Source organism: Galleria mellonella, unplaced genomic scaffold (genome assembly GCF_026898425.1).
Source record: "Galleria mellonella isolate WM207_F2 unplaced genomic scaffold, CSIRO_AGI_GalMel_v1 utg116, whole genome shotgun sequence".
Taxonomy (NCBI): domain Eukaryota; kingdom Metazoa; phylum Arthropoda; class Insecta; order Lepidoptera; family Pyralidae; genus Galleria; species Galleria mellonella.
This window is the reverse complement of record NW_026441978.1, coordinates 2,338,159-2,356,767: the sequence shown is the minus strand read 5'-3', so window position 1 is coordinate 2,356,767 and position 18,609 is coordinate 2,338,159. Positions and strand designations below refer to the sequence as shown.

Below are 18,609 nucleotides of genomic sequence, written 5' to 3'. Positions count from 1 at the left end.
CACATTTGCATTTTTCCAAAGGTTGACTGGGAGATGTAGCATTAAGTCTGCATTTTGTACTAATTTCTTTTTTGTAATTTGTTCAATAAAGAATAAATAAAATAGTCAAACATCTACAAATCTCATACATACCTATATATTAAAAACAATACACCATTTTCATGTAAAAATCGGCCCGACATCCGGTCGATTGTAGAAAGGGACTCCAGCAGATACGTAGGTACTGACGCGGCGGTGTTGGCGCGAACTCGCCTGATTTATAGCCCAGATTATTAGGGGGCTTGTTTTAATGTATTTTGATTTATAGTAGCTAGCAGGGTTACCAGATACCCTTTTTGTTTTTACTCAAATATCAAATTTATCTTTGAATTGGTGAGATTTCTTTCACTTTTATCAGTTTTTCCTAATCGTAAAATTATATCAGTTTTCACTACATTTTGGCATATAAGCTCTTCACGAACGATGAAAAAATCACTTCCCTACGCCTGATCTCTTCACCTTATAGTGTTTCTTTCATTGTTGTATTCCGTTTATTTCATCATTCATCAATTATTCAGCAAAAGCTGAATTTGTACCTATTGCCAAGCATACGGATACTTCACAATGTATTTATTTATATATGTTCTACTAACATTTACCTGAGGGAGACTTTATACACACATACACACACACACACACACTTTAAATATACACCTAGTATTATCGTCTCCAAAAATTTCTCAACTAAGTACTTCGTTTTTCAAAATTTCGCGAATACAAAAATATTTTTGCCAATTATCAGTAAAAAAATACCCAATATGGCAACGCTGGTGGGTAGGTACGTAAGTATGCGGACGGAGAGCATGAGCACGCTCTCGGCATATTGAACGGAAATTGTTCAAAGATATTGAGAGAAGATAGGTACCTAATTAATATTTTTTTTTGCAATGACATATTTTATGTTATGTTTATAACAATAATTCAAAAATCTTTATGTACTCGTACTTAATGAAACATGAACATAACCAGCTTGAGATCAGAGGGAGATTTTGTATAAAAGTTGATTGCTTGGGTACCTCTGTCCCATTCGTGTTTCAACCGTGAAGCAGTTGTGTTTGCATGACTGTGTTTCGGTTTGAAGGGTGGGATATGGCGTGAATTTACAGAGTACAGAGGAATAACACCTGAGTCCTCAGGAATGGCAACGCATGGGGGTATCATGGGCGAAACAGTATACTCTGTTATGTCCATGGTACTGCTCATGTCTATAGGCGACGGTTACCACTTTCCATCAGGTGGGCTGTCAGCTTGTTTGCCATTCTAAGTTGTATAAAAAATATATATATATAAGTGAGCGAGCCCACCTCACTCGGATTAATTTGAACGAAAATATAAATAAATTTAATTTCATTTATTAATAATTCCATAGGACGTCCGATTGTGAGTAATAGGTAAGCTTTACGAAATTGAAAGTCAGCACACAAACATCTTTTATTGGATTTGGGGAAAAGACAAAAGGCTTTGTTTGAAGTTGATTAATATTTTAATTACATAAATACAATGGAAAACTGTTTTTTTTTTTTTTTTTTTTAATAAACGGAATCGGTAAGGTCTTCTTTATGGTATGAAAATGGGATTGTAATTAATAACATTGTACCAAACCATATCAGCCATTAATTTTCTATCGCTGAACATAGGCTTCCCCCACAAATGAGGGGTAGGGGGATTGCCAGTAGATACCACGCTTGGCAATCGGATTAGCAAACCCAGTTAGGTTTTGGTGATGTTTTAAGAACGACGCTACAACCGATTCCTCAAGCATCAACCCTTAAAAGCCTGATTTTTTAAATCAAATAAAAAAATATAAAAGTGTACCTTTTACTGTGTTTACTAATGGGGAAAAATAGTAAAAAAAAATCAAAACGATATTTTTATATATTTATTTTGAAAAAACATTTAGTAACATATAAACAGCCAAATATTAAAATAAAATCGATTGTAGGCGCCCAATGCGATTTATAATTTATAACCCCGATATCAAATTTGAAACTTCAGGTATTTAAGGGTTAAGTTCTCTTGGTTGCTTCTTTCGACACCCACGAGAAAGGAAAGGGTGGCCGATTCTATGCCGGGATCAAACGGCAAAATAACATTTTATTATAAATGTAAGTCACTTTATTTTGTTGCCTCTTAGCATCTTAACGGCTTAACCGATTACAATGAAATTTGGTATAAACGTAGGTATTATATGAGATGGAAAAGAACATAGACTACTTGTTAACCCGATCTGTGACATATCCCAGTCAACGAAGTCGCGGGTAAAAGAAAGGAAAAAAAAATAGTTGCTAAGTTTTTATCGGACTTCAAAAAAACGCAAGAAAAATAGCATTGCGTATTTAACTATGATTGAAATATTTAAAAGTAGGCACTATTGTTATTTTTAAATTCAAGGGTGTAACTAATAAATAAAAATAAAACATTATTATAGTTTTTTTTTTTTTTATTTATTGTTCTATTAATCCGTAAAAACTCCTTAATATTGCTGCATCGCAATAAGTGACAGTTGTCGCAAACATGCCAGGCCTACTACAATATACAAGAGGTACGATGCGCTCAAATTAAAAGGAAAACTGACCATAGACAAAAAAACATAACCTAGTACCCAATTCTTTTCATACGGAATTGTCAGTTAGTACTTTAACCCTTTTAGTGCCATATATTTTTACTCATATCTTCTTAAAAATGCCAAAGAAATCTTTGTCGTGTTGATGTCATTTACCATTGTCTCTAAAAAAACTGTATCTCCTCCAAAAATTATCCAATTTTAATATATTTTTTTTACACCAAGTTAAACAGCGACTGATTTCACGACCGCTATGACGCTCGTGGCACTTTTAGTTGCAATGCGCACGAGCGCGATGACGCTCGTCGGCATTCAAAGGGTTAAAAATGTATGTTCATTTTTTGACACGGACAACACATACTCACGGTGTTTTGCCGTTTCAGTGTGAGGCGAGACGTTAGACGTTTCGACGCAAAGAGTCATACAACCCCTAAAGAAGTTTCTGATTGAAGTCGAAACAATAATTGGAAATGATAAAAACACAACATATATATATATATATATATATATATATATATATATATATACACACCGCCTACGCTAATCTGGAAATTCCTTAAAAGCCTTCGAACCCGCTGCACGTTTATCCTGGTGCAATGGGGTGTTGTATCTCTGCCAGCGACTGTGGATCGCAATCGCAGACTATGTTCCACCTCCCGTCCTTTGTGACCTTCATCCTGCACGAAGGTGGATCTGAATAAGGCAACCAATTGTGCTGTGGAAGTTGCTAAGTTCTGACCCAAATATATTTAGGTTGTCTTTTGACTCGAAATAAAACGAAGACTGCATACTTATAAATATAACGTAGGTGGGGTTATCATTCCATTTCCAACTAATTGCACTATTGTCTAATGTGTCTATAATGTAGACTTCACGTCGGCCGTACAGAGGCATTCGCTGTACACCGTTGTTGGGCAACAGACAACAATTTGGCTAGTTCGTTAGCTACCGGCGTTACATTCGTCTCAATCCATTCTTGGACCGTCCTCTGACCAGTTACGTTCATGAGATGGGCGGTCAAATCGTTCTTAATTTGCACTATTTCTGTGAGTAGGCTGAAAACAAAAAGAAAAACAATAATAAATAACAAATACATATTACACAGCGCCATCTAGTTTTAAACTAAGCAGAACTTGAACTATGGATACTAGACATCTGATGATGATCATCATCATCATCATCATCATCCAAAGACTGTCATAAGGAACTCTCCCGTTCCTTATGACAGTTTACCATTGGAAGGATTGTGCCAGTAGTTTCCACGCTTGGCAGGCGAGTTGGCAACCACAGTTTGACTTTTGGTGATGTTTTAAGACGAGCACTGCTGTCCATCAATCGACTATTAAGTTCCCTTAGTCGCTTCTTACGACATCCACGGGAAAGGAAGTGGTGGTCCATTCTATGCAGGGGCACACATGGCAATAAATATATATTGACTTAAATAAAAAATTCTATCAAATAATATGAAAAACAATAAGATAATGATTTAATATTAGTGTAAGATACTGGCAACATACATATTGGTTTTGAAGGCGACCTCTTGTAATTTAACAGGATTTATATAGTTGTGTTCCAGTTGCCACGAATTCATCCATGTCTCTAACCTGTACATAACATACAAACAAAAAAAATCTTTATTTTATGCAACTTAGAATGACAAACAAGCTGACGGACCACCTGATGGAAAGTGGTAACCGTCGCCTATATACATGAGCAGTACCATGGATATAACAGAGTATACTGTTTCGCCCACGATACCCCCCATGCGTTACCATTCCTGAGGACTCAGGTGTTATTCCTCCGTACCCAGTAAATTCACGCCATATCCCACCCTTCAAACCGAAACACAGCCATGCAAACACAACTACTTCACTGTAGAAACACGAATGAGACAGAGGTACTCAAGCATACGACTTTTGTACAAAGTCTCCCTCTGGTGTCTCTATAACATAAATAGGAATCGTTACTTAATGTAGCTTCTTTTCCTTGATTAAATAGGTTTTGAGTTTATCTTAAACAAACGATCAAATCTTTCCTCTTTATAATAATTTTTTTATACAACTTAGAATAGCAAACAAGCTGACGAACCACCTGATGGAAAGCGGTAACCGTCGCCTATAGACATGAGCAGGACCATGGACATTATAGGGTATACTGTTTCGCCCATGATACCCCCCATGCGTTGCCATTCCAGAGGACTCAGGTGTTATTCCTCCGTAACACTGCCATACAACTTCAAACCGAAACACAGCCATGCAAACACAACTTGTATGCAGTCGTTTTTGCCTCTCGTCATATAATACAAATAATAAAAGACACAACTGTACATTACAAAACTGCAGTCATTTTTGCATCATATAAGAACATACAAAATACATACATGCTGTCACTCAAGTACAGCCGACATCGCTCCCTTAATGAGTCGAACAGTCGTATCAGGAACGCCAGCTGTTCGCCGGGCCACTGCTCAACGGGTAGCATCTCGTTAACTAAGAGTTCTGGAAAATATTATAATATAGTAAGCAGAAACAAAATGGCCGACATAGCCCGAAGGATAAGGAAGCTGAAGTGGCAATGGGCTGGTCACAGTGTGGGGTGACCCCCCAATTAGATGGAGTGACGGCCTCAAATGCATTGCAGGAAGTCAATTAAAGCAGGTGGCTCAGGACCGTTCCTTATGGCAGTTTGTGGTGAGGCCTATGTCCAGCAGTGGGCGTATAATGGTTGCAATGATGATGATGGTGATATGTTTTCAAAAAATAAACCGACATTAAAAAAAACCAAATTAATGCGATTTTGATAAAATTTCTAGTATTTTTTTATTTTTTATTTAATGTTACCTCATAATCCTCCGTTTATAAATTTCAAGTTGTAAACAGTTATATATCGTCAAAACTTCATCTTTTTTTCACTGCTATATATAATCCTAAAAACCGATTTGGATAAACTTTTTATCAGATTGGTTCCATAAAAACGTTATCAAAATCGGTTCAGTAGTTTAGTATTTAAATAAAAATAACTGCAGTCGGTTTTTTTGTGAAACACAATCTTAGTAATTATAAATTTAAATTAATTGATATAACCTTTGGTTGAAATACTACACAAGTGGTCACTTCTTACCATTAGACAAGTCATTTGTCTTGCACAATACTTTAAGGCAGCACGCCAAACTCGGCAGAGATATGGGCAGTAGCTCGCAAAGCGTCGCGTAATGGTCATACCTGCAAGTAAATAGAATAGAATAGAATAAATATTTATTGTGAGCTTGTAAACTGCAATTTTTCATAAGATGTTATTAAACGTGCTTAAAAAAATACAGCCATACCCAATCACAAAAAAATAGGTTTTTACGTATTTTTTTGAAAATACAATAAATTATTTTTATAAATTGATTGTCACAATATTAAATAAAACGTTAACTAATACAATATATATATATTAATTTTCAGTTGCAGTTGATCAACATCTGTTAAGATACATGCATAACACCTCGTCTTATATATTTAACATATTTCTAATAAATTAAGCATTTAGAACAGTTTGTTTCTTCTTTCAGTAAATTTTCTTTCTTATCTGTTTTTTTCTTTGTTGACGATCATCTGGACACTGGGTCTCACTATCGCCTATATTTGAGATCGCGCCCAGACATTTTTTCTTTCTACAATTTTAAATTAAATTTATTAGAATAAATGCTTCGAACACACGACAGTGTTTATTATACACCTCGTGCTCGCGTACAGATCTTGATCTCTCAAATTAGATCCATTTTAAGAATCAACTAAATTAATAATCCACAAAGATTAAATAACGTTTTTATGAAATATTTAGCACAAAAACAATACCCTTTAAATATCGATGATTTTTCGAAGCAGGACTCTGTGAATTAAATTGTTGCACTGATGAAGCTAAACCGGTGATTATTACATTAAAATATAATGTGTGATTATGTAAATTTTAACAGTAAAATTATATTACCGTTAATAAAGTGTGGACTGAAAGACGATGTAGTGACAAAAAACGAAAAAGGAATGTTGCGTTGGTTTGGTCATTTGGAGAGGATGGATGAAAGAAGAATTACGAAAGAGATTTATCGAGCAAGAATGAATGGAGATGTCGGTAGGTATGTAGGTATGTTCGTATGTTGATGCAATTATCCTCAATCCTCAACCGACTGGGATAAAATTTTCCATACACGGACGTATGTCGACCAAATAATGGCGATGTGTACTAGATGAAGAAGGGCCAAATTAAAAGTACCCGTAACCGAGGAGATGTAATTTTACAAAGGTTTTTTGTATTTATTTTATTATTTTTTTAATAAATTTATTGTAAATAACAAGAAATAATCATTGAAAAAAAATAGGCACTCTATTGTTGAATTTTCGTCATACCAACTAATCATCGTTCATTTTTTTAGGTTCAATGGGGAGAACTAAAGATTTACGCATATGGGAGCATTTGGCGTTCCATTTGTAATAAGGTCTACAAATTCAGTAATGCTGCCAAAATGCTTCAACATCTTATCACTTGTCCAAAATCTCCAGAAACATTAAAAGACTCTATGAAACTTATAAAAGATAGCTCGTCCAAAACCAAAATGTCTGGAGTCAGAGATAGAGACAAATGATTCTTTTATAAGCGTCGAACACTACAATAAATGCTGAGTTTCATGTATATAAAAACAGAATATATATTTGTATTATCGATACTACATTTAAATCAACATCTGTTTTTTTAGCAAAATATAATTATAAATGAGGAACTAAATGCTTGTAGAAGACCAATTTAAGAAATGTAATAAACTCTTATATCAAAACCTAACCTCATACGTTAAAAGTTTGAATACAGAAAGTAATCCTCACACTGAATACCTTAGCCAACAAGGAAAAAGTAATGAAAGTGTATGAGCAGGAATGATAAAAAATATACAAACTGAATTAACATCATATCCACATGTTGTTCCTCTCTTTCTGTTTCCTTAACTTGCAAATATAAAGATTAGTAAAATAAATATAATAAAAACTGTTAAAAGGAGTCAACGATTAAGTTCCTTGTTGATAAAATCAAGATGAAGATTCTACACAAACACTAAAATTGCCTTGTGCTACAAGATGGGGAAGTTGCTATTTTTGTCAATTCAATTCTAGTGATGATTTCTGGACGAAGACAGGGGAATGTATAGGAAAATGTTATTTTACGAGAGCGACCAGAATATAACATTACATTTAGAGATGTACAAATTCAAAAATACAAACTGCTTGCATACTTTCTACATAGCATATATTCTGTGTCGATTATATAATCTAGTAATGTAAAAAAAGAAAACTTTTGTCATTGACAAATAATTGACATATCAAACATTTTCTATATACTAGGCAGCCACTGCTATGAATTGAGAACAATGAAAGCAACTGAAAATGTTCATTCATTTGTTATAACTGGAATCTTAAACATTTGAATGCGAGGACATTCAGTTTAATATATTTAGAAGCTTTCATTGAGCAAGTAAATGAACATAACAGTTTAGACGCAGAGCCATATGATTTGAATCACATTTTTATTTTATCATCTCCTTCTCAAAATCAAATTAAAAGTTTTTTATTCTGTAGTAATAATCCTTAGTGGACGTCTTGCCCTGAATGACGATGATGAAGTACAAAATCATAAAAATTTGGTTATTTACTTTTTACGACTTTAAACACTCAGGTGGATTGCCCATCTCTATCTACATTCGTTCAATTATATTTTCATTCATTTTTATTTTTGATTTATAATTTTTATTTTATCATTCCTTCTATGTAATTCCTTGTACTTAGCCCTGAACTTCTTTATTTACTTATTTACTCGTTCATTCGGGTTCATTCGGTCATTCGTTCATTCATTCATTTATTTGACACATAAAACAGATCATAACCATAAAAAACTTAAATAGTAGTTACATTTGTGATACAGCTAGGTTACAATCCAATTACATTATGTGCACAGCTCGAGTAATTCATGTAAACACAAGCGCATATAAAAAAGAAAATACATAAAATGCTATATAAATATATTAAAGACTAGCTGTTGCCCGCCACTTTGTCCGCGTTTCCGTCGTTTTTCGTAAAATAAGTAGCCTATGTCCTTCTTCGCGGTTCAGTGGTTTTGATGTAACAGGCACATTTCCCTTCACTGCTCTGCTCCTATTGATCGTAGCGTGATGAAAAGTATACTAAAACCTGCCCAGGAGTATGAAGAATAATTGTACCAAGTTTCGTTTAAATCCGCCGAGTAGTTTTTGTTTCTATAACGAACATACAGACAGACAGACTGACAAAAATTTTACTGATTGCATTTTTGGCATCAGTATCTGTCACTAATCACCGCCTGATAGTTATTTTGGAAATATATTTCATGTACAGAATTGACCTCTCTACAGATTTATTATAAGTATAGATAAAATATTTAAAAAAAAATCCATATGTTCAATCAAATTTTACAAAACAGAGAACAAGTTTTTTTCTAAAGGGTAAATATTTTGTATCGAAAATGTCGATGGATTTGTGGTCGAGCAGTAAGTCGTTATAATGACGACACATCCTTACCACAGGATTGTAATAACAAGTGTTATTTCAGTAGACTTGTAAATAATTTATGAGTAGGATTACGTGCTTTGTACTTCATATAAATATTCAAATTTAACAGTATACATTTCTCGTTGGTTACTTTTTTAATAAAAATTTACCAGAGGGAGACTTTATACAAAAGTCGATTGCTTGGGTACCTCTGTCCCATTCGTGTTTCTACCGTAAATCAGTTGTGTTTGTATGACTGTGTTTCGGTTTGAAGGGTGGGATATGGCGTGAATTTACAGGGTACAGAGGAATAACACCTGAGTCCTCAGGAATGGCAACGCATGGAGGGTATCATGGACGAAACAGTATACTCTGTTATGTCCATGGTACTGCTCATGTCTATAGGCGACGGTTACCACTTTCCATCAAGTGGGCCGTCAGCTTGTTTGCCATTCTAAGTTGTATAAAAAAAAAATTAAAACTAAAATAGAACACTGAATTTTTTATTAGTGTTTTCGTAAAGTTTCTATACTAATAAAAAACTTTTTTATTTCGCTATGAATTGTAATTATGGAATATGTCATGAACCAAGTGATTAATAGGATTCGATTAATTAGACGACACATGTACAATACAATATGCACCCTATACATTCAAAGCATAGGGTGCACATTGAATTGCAATGAATCGTCATTTACCTATTATTAATATTCGAAATGCATGCATTATTTGTTTGGAAAAATGAGTTTTTTTTTTCAGGATAAAATAAACAAAAAACTATTCAATATTATAAAAATAGTTTGCTGTGGTCTCGAATCATATATTAGGACTAATAATGAAGCAAAAGTCGATTGCTTGGGTACCTCTGTCCCATTCGTGTTTCAATCGTGAAGCAGTTGTGTTTGCATGGCTGTTTGGGTTTGAAGGGTGGGATATGGCGCGAATTTACTGGGTACAGAGGAATAACACCTGAGTCCTCAGGAATGGTAACGCATGGGGGGTATCATGGGCGAAACAATATACTCTGTTATGTCCATGGTACTGTTCATGTCTATAGGCGACGGTTACCACTTTCCATCAAGTGGTCCGTCAGCTTGTTTGCCATTCTAAGTTGTATAAAAAAAAAAACTTCTGCTAATACTAATCGTCTGCTACCTTATAAATACAGTGCGTTGATTAACGTAACTCATTACTTGAAACTGGTGTTAGTATTCATTAATAGGGATTAAATTTTTTTTCTTAGAATTTTTTATTACCAAAAAAAAAACTCGAAAAAAACAACATGTATCTATATGAACGGAACTACACAATACAAGGTATTCATTATATCGTAGATAGATAATTTATTTACATTACTTACAGCACACAAATACCCTTCTTTCCCTTCCCTCATGCGTGTGCCATAGTAACACAAAATGGTCACATCTCAGTTTATTGCTTTGCCTTTAAAAGAGCAAAACATTGATATTCTACTGTGGCCAAGAGTCAGCCTTTAACTCTCCACTGTTGAATATAAGCCTTCCCCTTGGCGAGTATTGCCAGTAGTTGCCACGCTTGGCAGGCGGATTGGCAACCGCAGTCAGGCTTTGGAGATATTTTGAGAGGGACACTGCTGCCCATCCCTCGCCCTCCCTTAGTCGTCTCTTACGATACCCACGGGAAAGGAACGGATCGTCCCATATTGCGGAAGCGTTTGTTTGTTACCTAATAGCTCCTTAATGGCTTAACCGATTACTATGAAATTTGGTATAAACGTACTACATGATATGGGGAAGTATATGGGCTAATTTCCTTCCTGGTCAGTAAACATCATGCGGACGAAGTCGCGGGTAAAAGTTAGTTTATAATTCAATATAATTCTGAATCTAGTCCATCACTTGGTCCACAACATATGGTATATACCTCGACCAACCAGTAAGAAATATCCCTCCGAAGTTAACTGTCGATGAATAAGTTTCCAACTCTTTGCTCCACGCCTCGTGGTTGCTTACATATCGGCTCACTGGCGCCACCATCTGAAATAGTGGGAAAATAATGTTACACTGGGTTTGCTGGAAGAAAACTCTATTAGAGTTAAGCTCGCCTTTGTACATTTGATTATCTCTGTCATATTCTTATAACTGGTGTGTACAATAAAGAATTAAGTTTTTTTTTTATTTATTTATTTATTTACAAGAAACATAGTAAGTGCAAATTGTACAATGACATTGATTGTAAATCGGATATTGACATATTCTATGGGAAATATTTATTGTATCGAAGCACTTAACATACATTGATAACCTAATAAGTTAATAAGCATAGTTTGGTAGTTTTGTTTTTGATTCTTGTTTTGTATGTAGTTTTTATTATTAATTCTTTTTTGTATTAAAAATCAATCTATTTTATTTCACCTCTGTGAATGTTGAGTACAACTATAATTGGATTGCAAACTTATAATGCTATTGTTGTATTCTATTGTTAAAAGTTTTGTTTGTAAACTGTTGTTGTACCACAAAAATAAATAAAATAAAAGTGTATAGATGTTACAATAAGTATAAGTCCTCATATTTCGCCATAATTAGGCATGCAAATATTTAAACTTCAAAAGAATAAATGTTAAATAAGTCATTAAAATTCGAAATGTTATATAAAAAAAAAATACATCAAAAATGTCAGACACTTGTCAACAATAAAAAAAGAAAGAAATGTCACTGTCAAATCATGGACTATTGATAACAGCTGCACTGTAACACGATAGGTAATTCGAATAGGTAGATAAGTAAAGTAAGTAACACTGAGGTTCACACCAAGAATTGTGTATTGCCCGTCCAGGACTTTTTTTAATGCGCGATAATCTCCCTTCAGTCGTACCCTCTTGACAGAGTGGTCATGATGTCCATGATTATAGTAGATTGTTGATAACGCTCTTCCTCGCGTTTGAGATCCTCACAATATGTCTCCATCTACTTCTGGTCATAGCCGACCAAGAGCATTTCACAATAGGCTGCTGTGTGGTTTTGATGAGGTCAGTCCATCGCGTTGGTGATCTACCCTGAGAACGTTTGCCTAGTACCGACCCTTGGACAATAGACGTTTAATACAGTATTCATTTCGGATGATATGGCCGAAGTACTTGAGAATTCGTATTTGCACAGTTGACGGTAATCTCTCTCTGATTTTCAGAATGATAATGGAATAGCTCTAAGTTTAAAAGTCTTTAACCAGTGTGTGTTGCCAGTGATGACTTATGGAACCGAAACATGGTCTTACACGATTGCCCGTATGCAAAAGCTTGAAATTACTCAACGGGCTATGGAGAGGGCTATGCTCAGAGTCTCTTTGTGTGATAGAATCCGAAACAAGGGTATTCGCAAAACAACCAAAGTAACCGACATAACGCGAAAAGCAAGCTAAAGTGACAATGTGCTGGTCACATAGCTCAAAGAAACGACAACCAATGAAGAAGAAAGGTTCTTGAGTAGTGTCCCCGTACGGGATAAAGCAGTGGAGGACGATCCCCACTAGATGGAGTGACGACCTCAAATGCATTGCAGGGTACCAGTGGATGGAAGTGGCTTAGCACCGTTCCTTATGGCAGTCTATGGGGGAGGCCTATGTTCAGCAGTGGACGGATAATGGCTGAAAAGATGATGATGATGAATGTAATACACTGGCAGGACACCAGTAAGGGGAGTATAAAGCTAGTCAGTTGGGCCATCGTGACGAATTCAACAATAAATCAATCACGATGGTTTCCAGGAGAAACCACGCGGAAGTCAACGTGACAGAGTCGCCTGCTAGCACTGAGGTTGCTAATAAAATAAAGCTTACCTTATTACTACCACTGGCTCCTTTGTACGCGGACGCTGCCCACACCTGGGGGAACAGTTGGGCGTACATACTCCACATGAGTGGGTCCAAACGGAAATACTCAACCGTGTTGTAATCCCACACCACTGGTTGTACAAGCTCGCCTAGTTTGTACGCTGTAAATTGTTTTTAATTAGAACTTATAGTAATTTCCTGCCAAGCAACTACTACTGACCCTCCCCCCCCCCCTCCAATGGACAGCAACTACAAGGAACGACCCCATTTCTTATGGCTATCTATGGGGGAGGCTTATATTCAGCAGTGAACAGATAAGAGATATGATGAACCAGTGACATAGACTTAGTTCAGTAAAACACGAAGTAAGAAATTTACATAAAGATACCCAGATTTTAGCACTTAATCCTCTCTATCTCGCAAGAGATTGGCATGAATATAGATAAATAGTACAAAATTATATTTCATCATCATCATCATCATATCAGTCTTTAACTGTCCACTGCTGAACATAAGTGGCCACCTTGGGAAGTTTTGCCAGTAGTTGCTACGCTTGGCAGGCAGATTGGCAACCGCAGTTGTGCTTTAGAGATGTTTTAAGTAGGACCCTGCTGCCCATCCCTCGTCCTCCTTAGTCGCCTTATTCGACACCCACGAGAAAGGTAGGAATGGCCGATTCTATGCCAGGACCACACGACCTTTAACAAATTTTACCGAAGATATGAAAATTATACTTACTTACATTTTAATATTTCAAAATTTACAGGTCTCAACATGTCGTCCCAGATAAGAACAGTTAAATCCGGTCTTTTCTGTTTTAAAAATAATGCTACACTTTGTATATGCTCCAAATATAGAGATTCTCTTATTTTACACTCTTTCGTTTGGATCGCTATTTGACAGTCCATGCATTCTGCTAAGTGCCACGCCTGGAAAGTAACATACAAGTTACTGTTAGTAATCTGAATATATATAAAAAATCTTATGTTTGTATGTTCGTTCTCCGAAACCGCTCAAATGATTCTAATCACAAATTAATTATTCATTATAATTTATAGCCTACTCACACATATTTATACTACACATTTATTATATACTACATAATTATTATATAAATATTATAAACACAAACACACATACATACATACATAATTTATACTTTATTATATATTTATTCTATAATTGACAAAAATGTCGTATCGGACGACACACCGCGTTGTGCATTGGAGATGTGCACAAAACCGGTTTTTAGCCGCCATGACAGGGTAACTGCGTGAGCGCTTCCCCCCTCACCGCGACAGTCGAAATTCTACCGCCTTGTTTATAACTTGTGTCGCTCGATATCTCACTGCTTTCTAAATGTTAACACCGTGCTTATTAACTTTCATCTTTGTCTATCACTGTATCATTCTTCTTTCACTCCTTCTTTCTATTGTGTTGTTGACTGTATTGTGTGTAATCTTCCTGTGCATTAAACCACTGTGCTAGCTACTTGGACTGCTTATTTTCAACGCTTGATAAACATCATCGTTACGCGGCAGCCATACAATAAACACGCATCCCTCACATCAACATCCATAAATTAATATATTATTTTTTAATATAATAGCGACCATATTAACTTACATGTATTTTAGTCAAGAAAGCTGGACTAATTTCGGTATCATCCGGGACCAAGTTTTAACTGTTTTGTTTAATAAGATACACAGAATACAGCATGGCACTATTATTGATTTCAATAACACACCTTTTGGTTAAAACTAGGTTTTTTATAAACATAAATTTTATTCAAAGGCTTTCTTAATGTTAACAGAACTCTTACAGAGTTAAGCTCGCCTGTTGTACATCTTTATTTTATATATATTATATGTTTGTAATTTTTTGTGTACAATAAAGAATAAATAAATGTTTCTTTTAACGAGCATCACATAAGTACTCAATCAAGAGACACCTAGTACGTTTCTTCAGTCTTGCCATAACAAAATTGTCACCAGTGTACAGTTATATTCAGCTATATTGGGTTATCATAACAATAAAATACTTGTTTGCTCCAATTTGAGAAGTATAATAATTTTAATTTTGATAAGAAAAAATAGATCGGGGTTTACTAAGTACATAAAAAAAAACTTGTGACTAACTGTCTGAAACACACTTCAATCAGATTTATCCGACTAATATTTTCATGCCCATAATATGAAATATTTCTTTCTTTCTCACCCTTCATATTTATTGGACACAGAATTTGATTTCATTTTCATTTATTTATTTGCCTATTACATTGATAGAAAAATAAATAGAAACAGAATACATTACATTTAATAAATAAATTACTTATATATATTATATACATAATCCCTAGTAAAAAAAAAAAAACAACTAGTAAAATTGTTTGATTTGAGTCAAATTTTAAAAACTAAAAAGCTAAATGGTGAAAAAGTTCAAGGTCATCAATTTCACAACAAAAATAATCACCTCATCAGCTCCAATGTGCAAGTATTTTGCATCAGGTTGCACCTGCAATGCTTGGTCGAGCATCATCTGAACTAAACTCTGAGCTCCTGGCTTCGACGGGCAGAGTACAGATGGGGACAGAGGCACCTCCCTAAACCTCTCAAAGGCTGGATGTTTAAGGACAAACTCCATATGCCCAATTGTCTGGATTAGTTGTATCTGCAGTTACATTTAATAACAATCTTGTGTTCAACAAATGTATGGAAATTCCGTCATGATGAAGAAGACATTGGTTAACATTATTAAATTAATTAACATCACAATACATCATTGTGCAGGGAAAGGATTTTTAGTAATGGGGATTAGTATCCCCATTGCTAGATATATACCCTGGCAAGTTGACCTTTAAGTGATCTCCCAAGAAACCATTGTGGTTAATTTCTAGTGAACCAATCACAATGACTTAACTGACCTGCTTTCATCCACAGTTACCATCCTTCACTGGTGTCCCACCAGCATAAACTATTGTTGAATCAGCCATTAACTGTCCATTGCTAAACATAGCTTCCCCCATAAGGGGGACTTGCCAGTAATTGCCACGCTTAGCAAGCAATTTGGCAACCATAATTAGGCTTTTGATGATGTTTTAAGAGGGATGCTAATGCCCATTTCTCCACAATAAGTTCCCTTAGTGGCATCTTATAACACCCATGATAAAGGAAGGGGTGGCCTATTCTATGCCTGTACATAGGTACAGCCACTAATTCAGCCTGAATGAATAGTTAATTAAACTACTAATAATATCTAAATACTTACAACATCCAACCCAGTTTCTTTGGCAAATTTTAATATATATATCACTTCTTGCAATGAGTACATATTATCTCTATTGCAGTTAGTCAAACTGCCGATATCAATTAATTCTCCAGAGTATGGGAATGTGTCTTCCCATTCTATAAGGATGCCTGTAGCTCCCCATGATTTTGCATTTAATAATACCTGGCAACAGTATATTATGTAAAAGGCAGCCCAATAGACTAATAAATAATAAAAAAATATTTACAGGTTAAAAATAACTGGTGGTTACTTGATCCCATAAGATTAACACCCACATCACTTTGCTATTTTAACTGTGTGGTCCCAGTTATACCACAAAGGGAATACTATCAGTAATAAAAAAGTGATTGAAAATTCAGATTGAAGAAATACCTACTACTCCTTCCAGATTAGATGGAGATGTTGGAAGACATTTTTTCAAACCTATTAATAATTAAATAACTACATAAAATAAAAATTTCTTAATAATCAATCAAATTGTTTATAATTACTCCTCTCCATCCAAAGGTTGCCTGGATAAGGTGGTTGGTTGGTGGATAAGGTCACCCATTGTTTTCTCATTGTGATTATTTATTGTAATTATTTATATTTATAATAAGTTTACTATTGTAATCTTTTGGAGGAAACAATAAAGAGTATCTATCTATCTATCTATTAATAAGACATGCTTATGTATTTTTTTATTTTATTTATTTACCTGTTCTAAATATGGAATTTTGAGTGGAGCTCCTTTCAAGTCCAAGTGCACAATTCTGAAATAAAATTGTATATTATGTTGTCCAATCTTTTTTAATAGAAAAAAGGTATCATACACTTAATAATTAACTTCAACTGCTTTAATATTCGACATTTTCAAATAAGTATTTTCATATATGGTCTGACAACATAATAATAAAAATACCTCTAGTATTAAAAAAAAACTTCAATTACGTAATAAAAAAAAATAATAGATTGTAAAATCTAATTCTTTTCTCCAGATACACAGATTTAAATAATAAAAATGGATATCTTAATAAATAAGATCATTATTATTTTCCTGGCTTTTTTATCATTATCTATTATGGGATTTATATACTATAGTTTTTATTAAAAAATAGCAATAATAAATCAATTAAAGCACGACTACTCATTCAATGAAAATTACCCTTAAACACATTAAAAAAAAAACTTTTAATAAAGTTAATTATTTTTTATATACCAACCTCTGCATTATATATAATGAACCCTAAGCTTTAGTACTTATTTATTTAAAACAATAACTAAAAGCCACTATATAAAAGTGTGAAAGAACATTAAATTTAAACCATTTAATTATTTTTAATAATTAATTTAAATATTATTTTGAAACTGTTAGACCAAAACGACACTTAAGTAAACAAATTACAACTGACATTGTAGTGTCAGTCAACTATCTGTCTACTGTCAATATTATTTTTTTTTTTTTACGAATCTTAAAGCCATAGATAAAGAACTCTTAAGAAACCATACCATAATTGTAATTAATATTAGATTAATAATTTAGATTCAACATAGTGATCATTAAATGTATAACATGGTGATCAAAAAAGGCGGGAAACGTTCAACTTTTTTTTACAACACAGGGGACAAACGAGCATGCGGCTCACCTGATGGTAAGTACAGCCGCCCATGATCACCCACAACACCAATGGAATTGCAGGTATGCTGCCTGCTTTTGAAAAGGGAATATGATCTTTTTTTGAAGACTATGTTGTCGTATCGGTTCGGAAATACTGCTGCTGGAAGTTGATTCCAAAGAGTGGTTGTGCATGGAAGAAAGTGACTTGAAAAACGCACGGTGGAAGACCGCCACTTGTCAAGATAGTTGGGATGAAATTTTAGTCTATGGCGGGTTGTACGATATTCTATAGAATGAAACTAAAATTAAAATACTTAACGCTGGCAGAAATGGTCATAAAAATAAAGACCGATTGCCATTGTAGAAATGAAAAAAAGTACAAATCATGTAGAAGGTAACACACTTTTATTCTGATTCAATAATTTTTCTGCACTTACGCAGTTAATACAGTTATAACATTTTTTTTTATTTTATACAATCACCGTTTTACCGATAAATTATGTTTGTAAATTTTTATTAGTACAAATAACAATCATAATTATCATCAGTTGCCGTAGGTAATGAAAACCATAGCAATCAACCCAATCCAATAATAATAGATTAAAAATTATGAGTGTGGGTTAATTGTATTGGGAAATTGTGTAACCTCTTTTATGTACTTACTGTTTTTTTTTTTTTGTATATGTTTTATTTAATTTCTTTAAATATGTAACAATAGCTAATGTTATTTGCGTGCTGTAAGTGATGCAAATAAATTATAT

General features: G+C 34.3%; 1 protein-coding gene across 2 annotated transcripts; it reads right to left on the bottom strand.

Annotated features, from left to right (window-relative positions):
• Positions 1–2,024: 2,024 nt before the first annotated feature.
• Positions 2,025–17,646, bottom strand: LOC113511471 (hexosaminidase D-like). 2 transcript variants are annotated; one of them, XR_008252728.1, is made up of 12 exons: positions 17,454–17,646; positions 16,949–17,003; positions 16,231–16,413; positions 15,436–15,633; positions 13,706–13,892; positions 12,970–13,124; positions 11,059–11,171; positions 5,723–5,823; positions 4,983–5,100; positions 4,120–4,206; positions 3,394–3,657; positions 2,025–3,295 (listed from the first exon to the last, which is right to left on the bottom strand). XR_008252728.1 is itself a non-coding variant. In XM_052893948.1 (11 exons), the coding sequence occupies exons 1-11, from the start codon at positions 17,459–17,461 to the stop codon at positions 3,474–3,476; spliced, it is 1,389 nt and encodes a 462-aa protein (XP_052749908.1). In that variant the 5' UTR covers positions 17,462–17,646; the 3' UTR covers positions 2,025–3,473. The 2 variants fall into 2 exon arrangements, 1 of the variants encoding a protein (XP_052749908.1); XM_052893948.1 differs by having other exon boundaries at positions 2,025–3,657.
• Between the last annotated feature and the right edge of the window lie 963 nt (positions 17,647–18,609).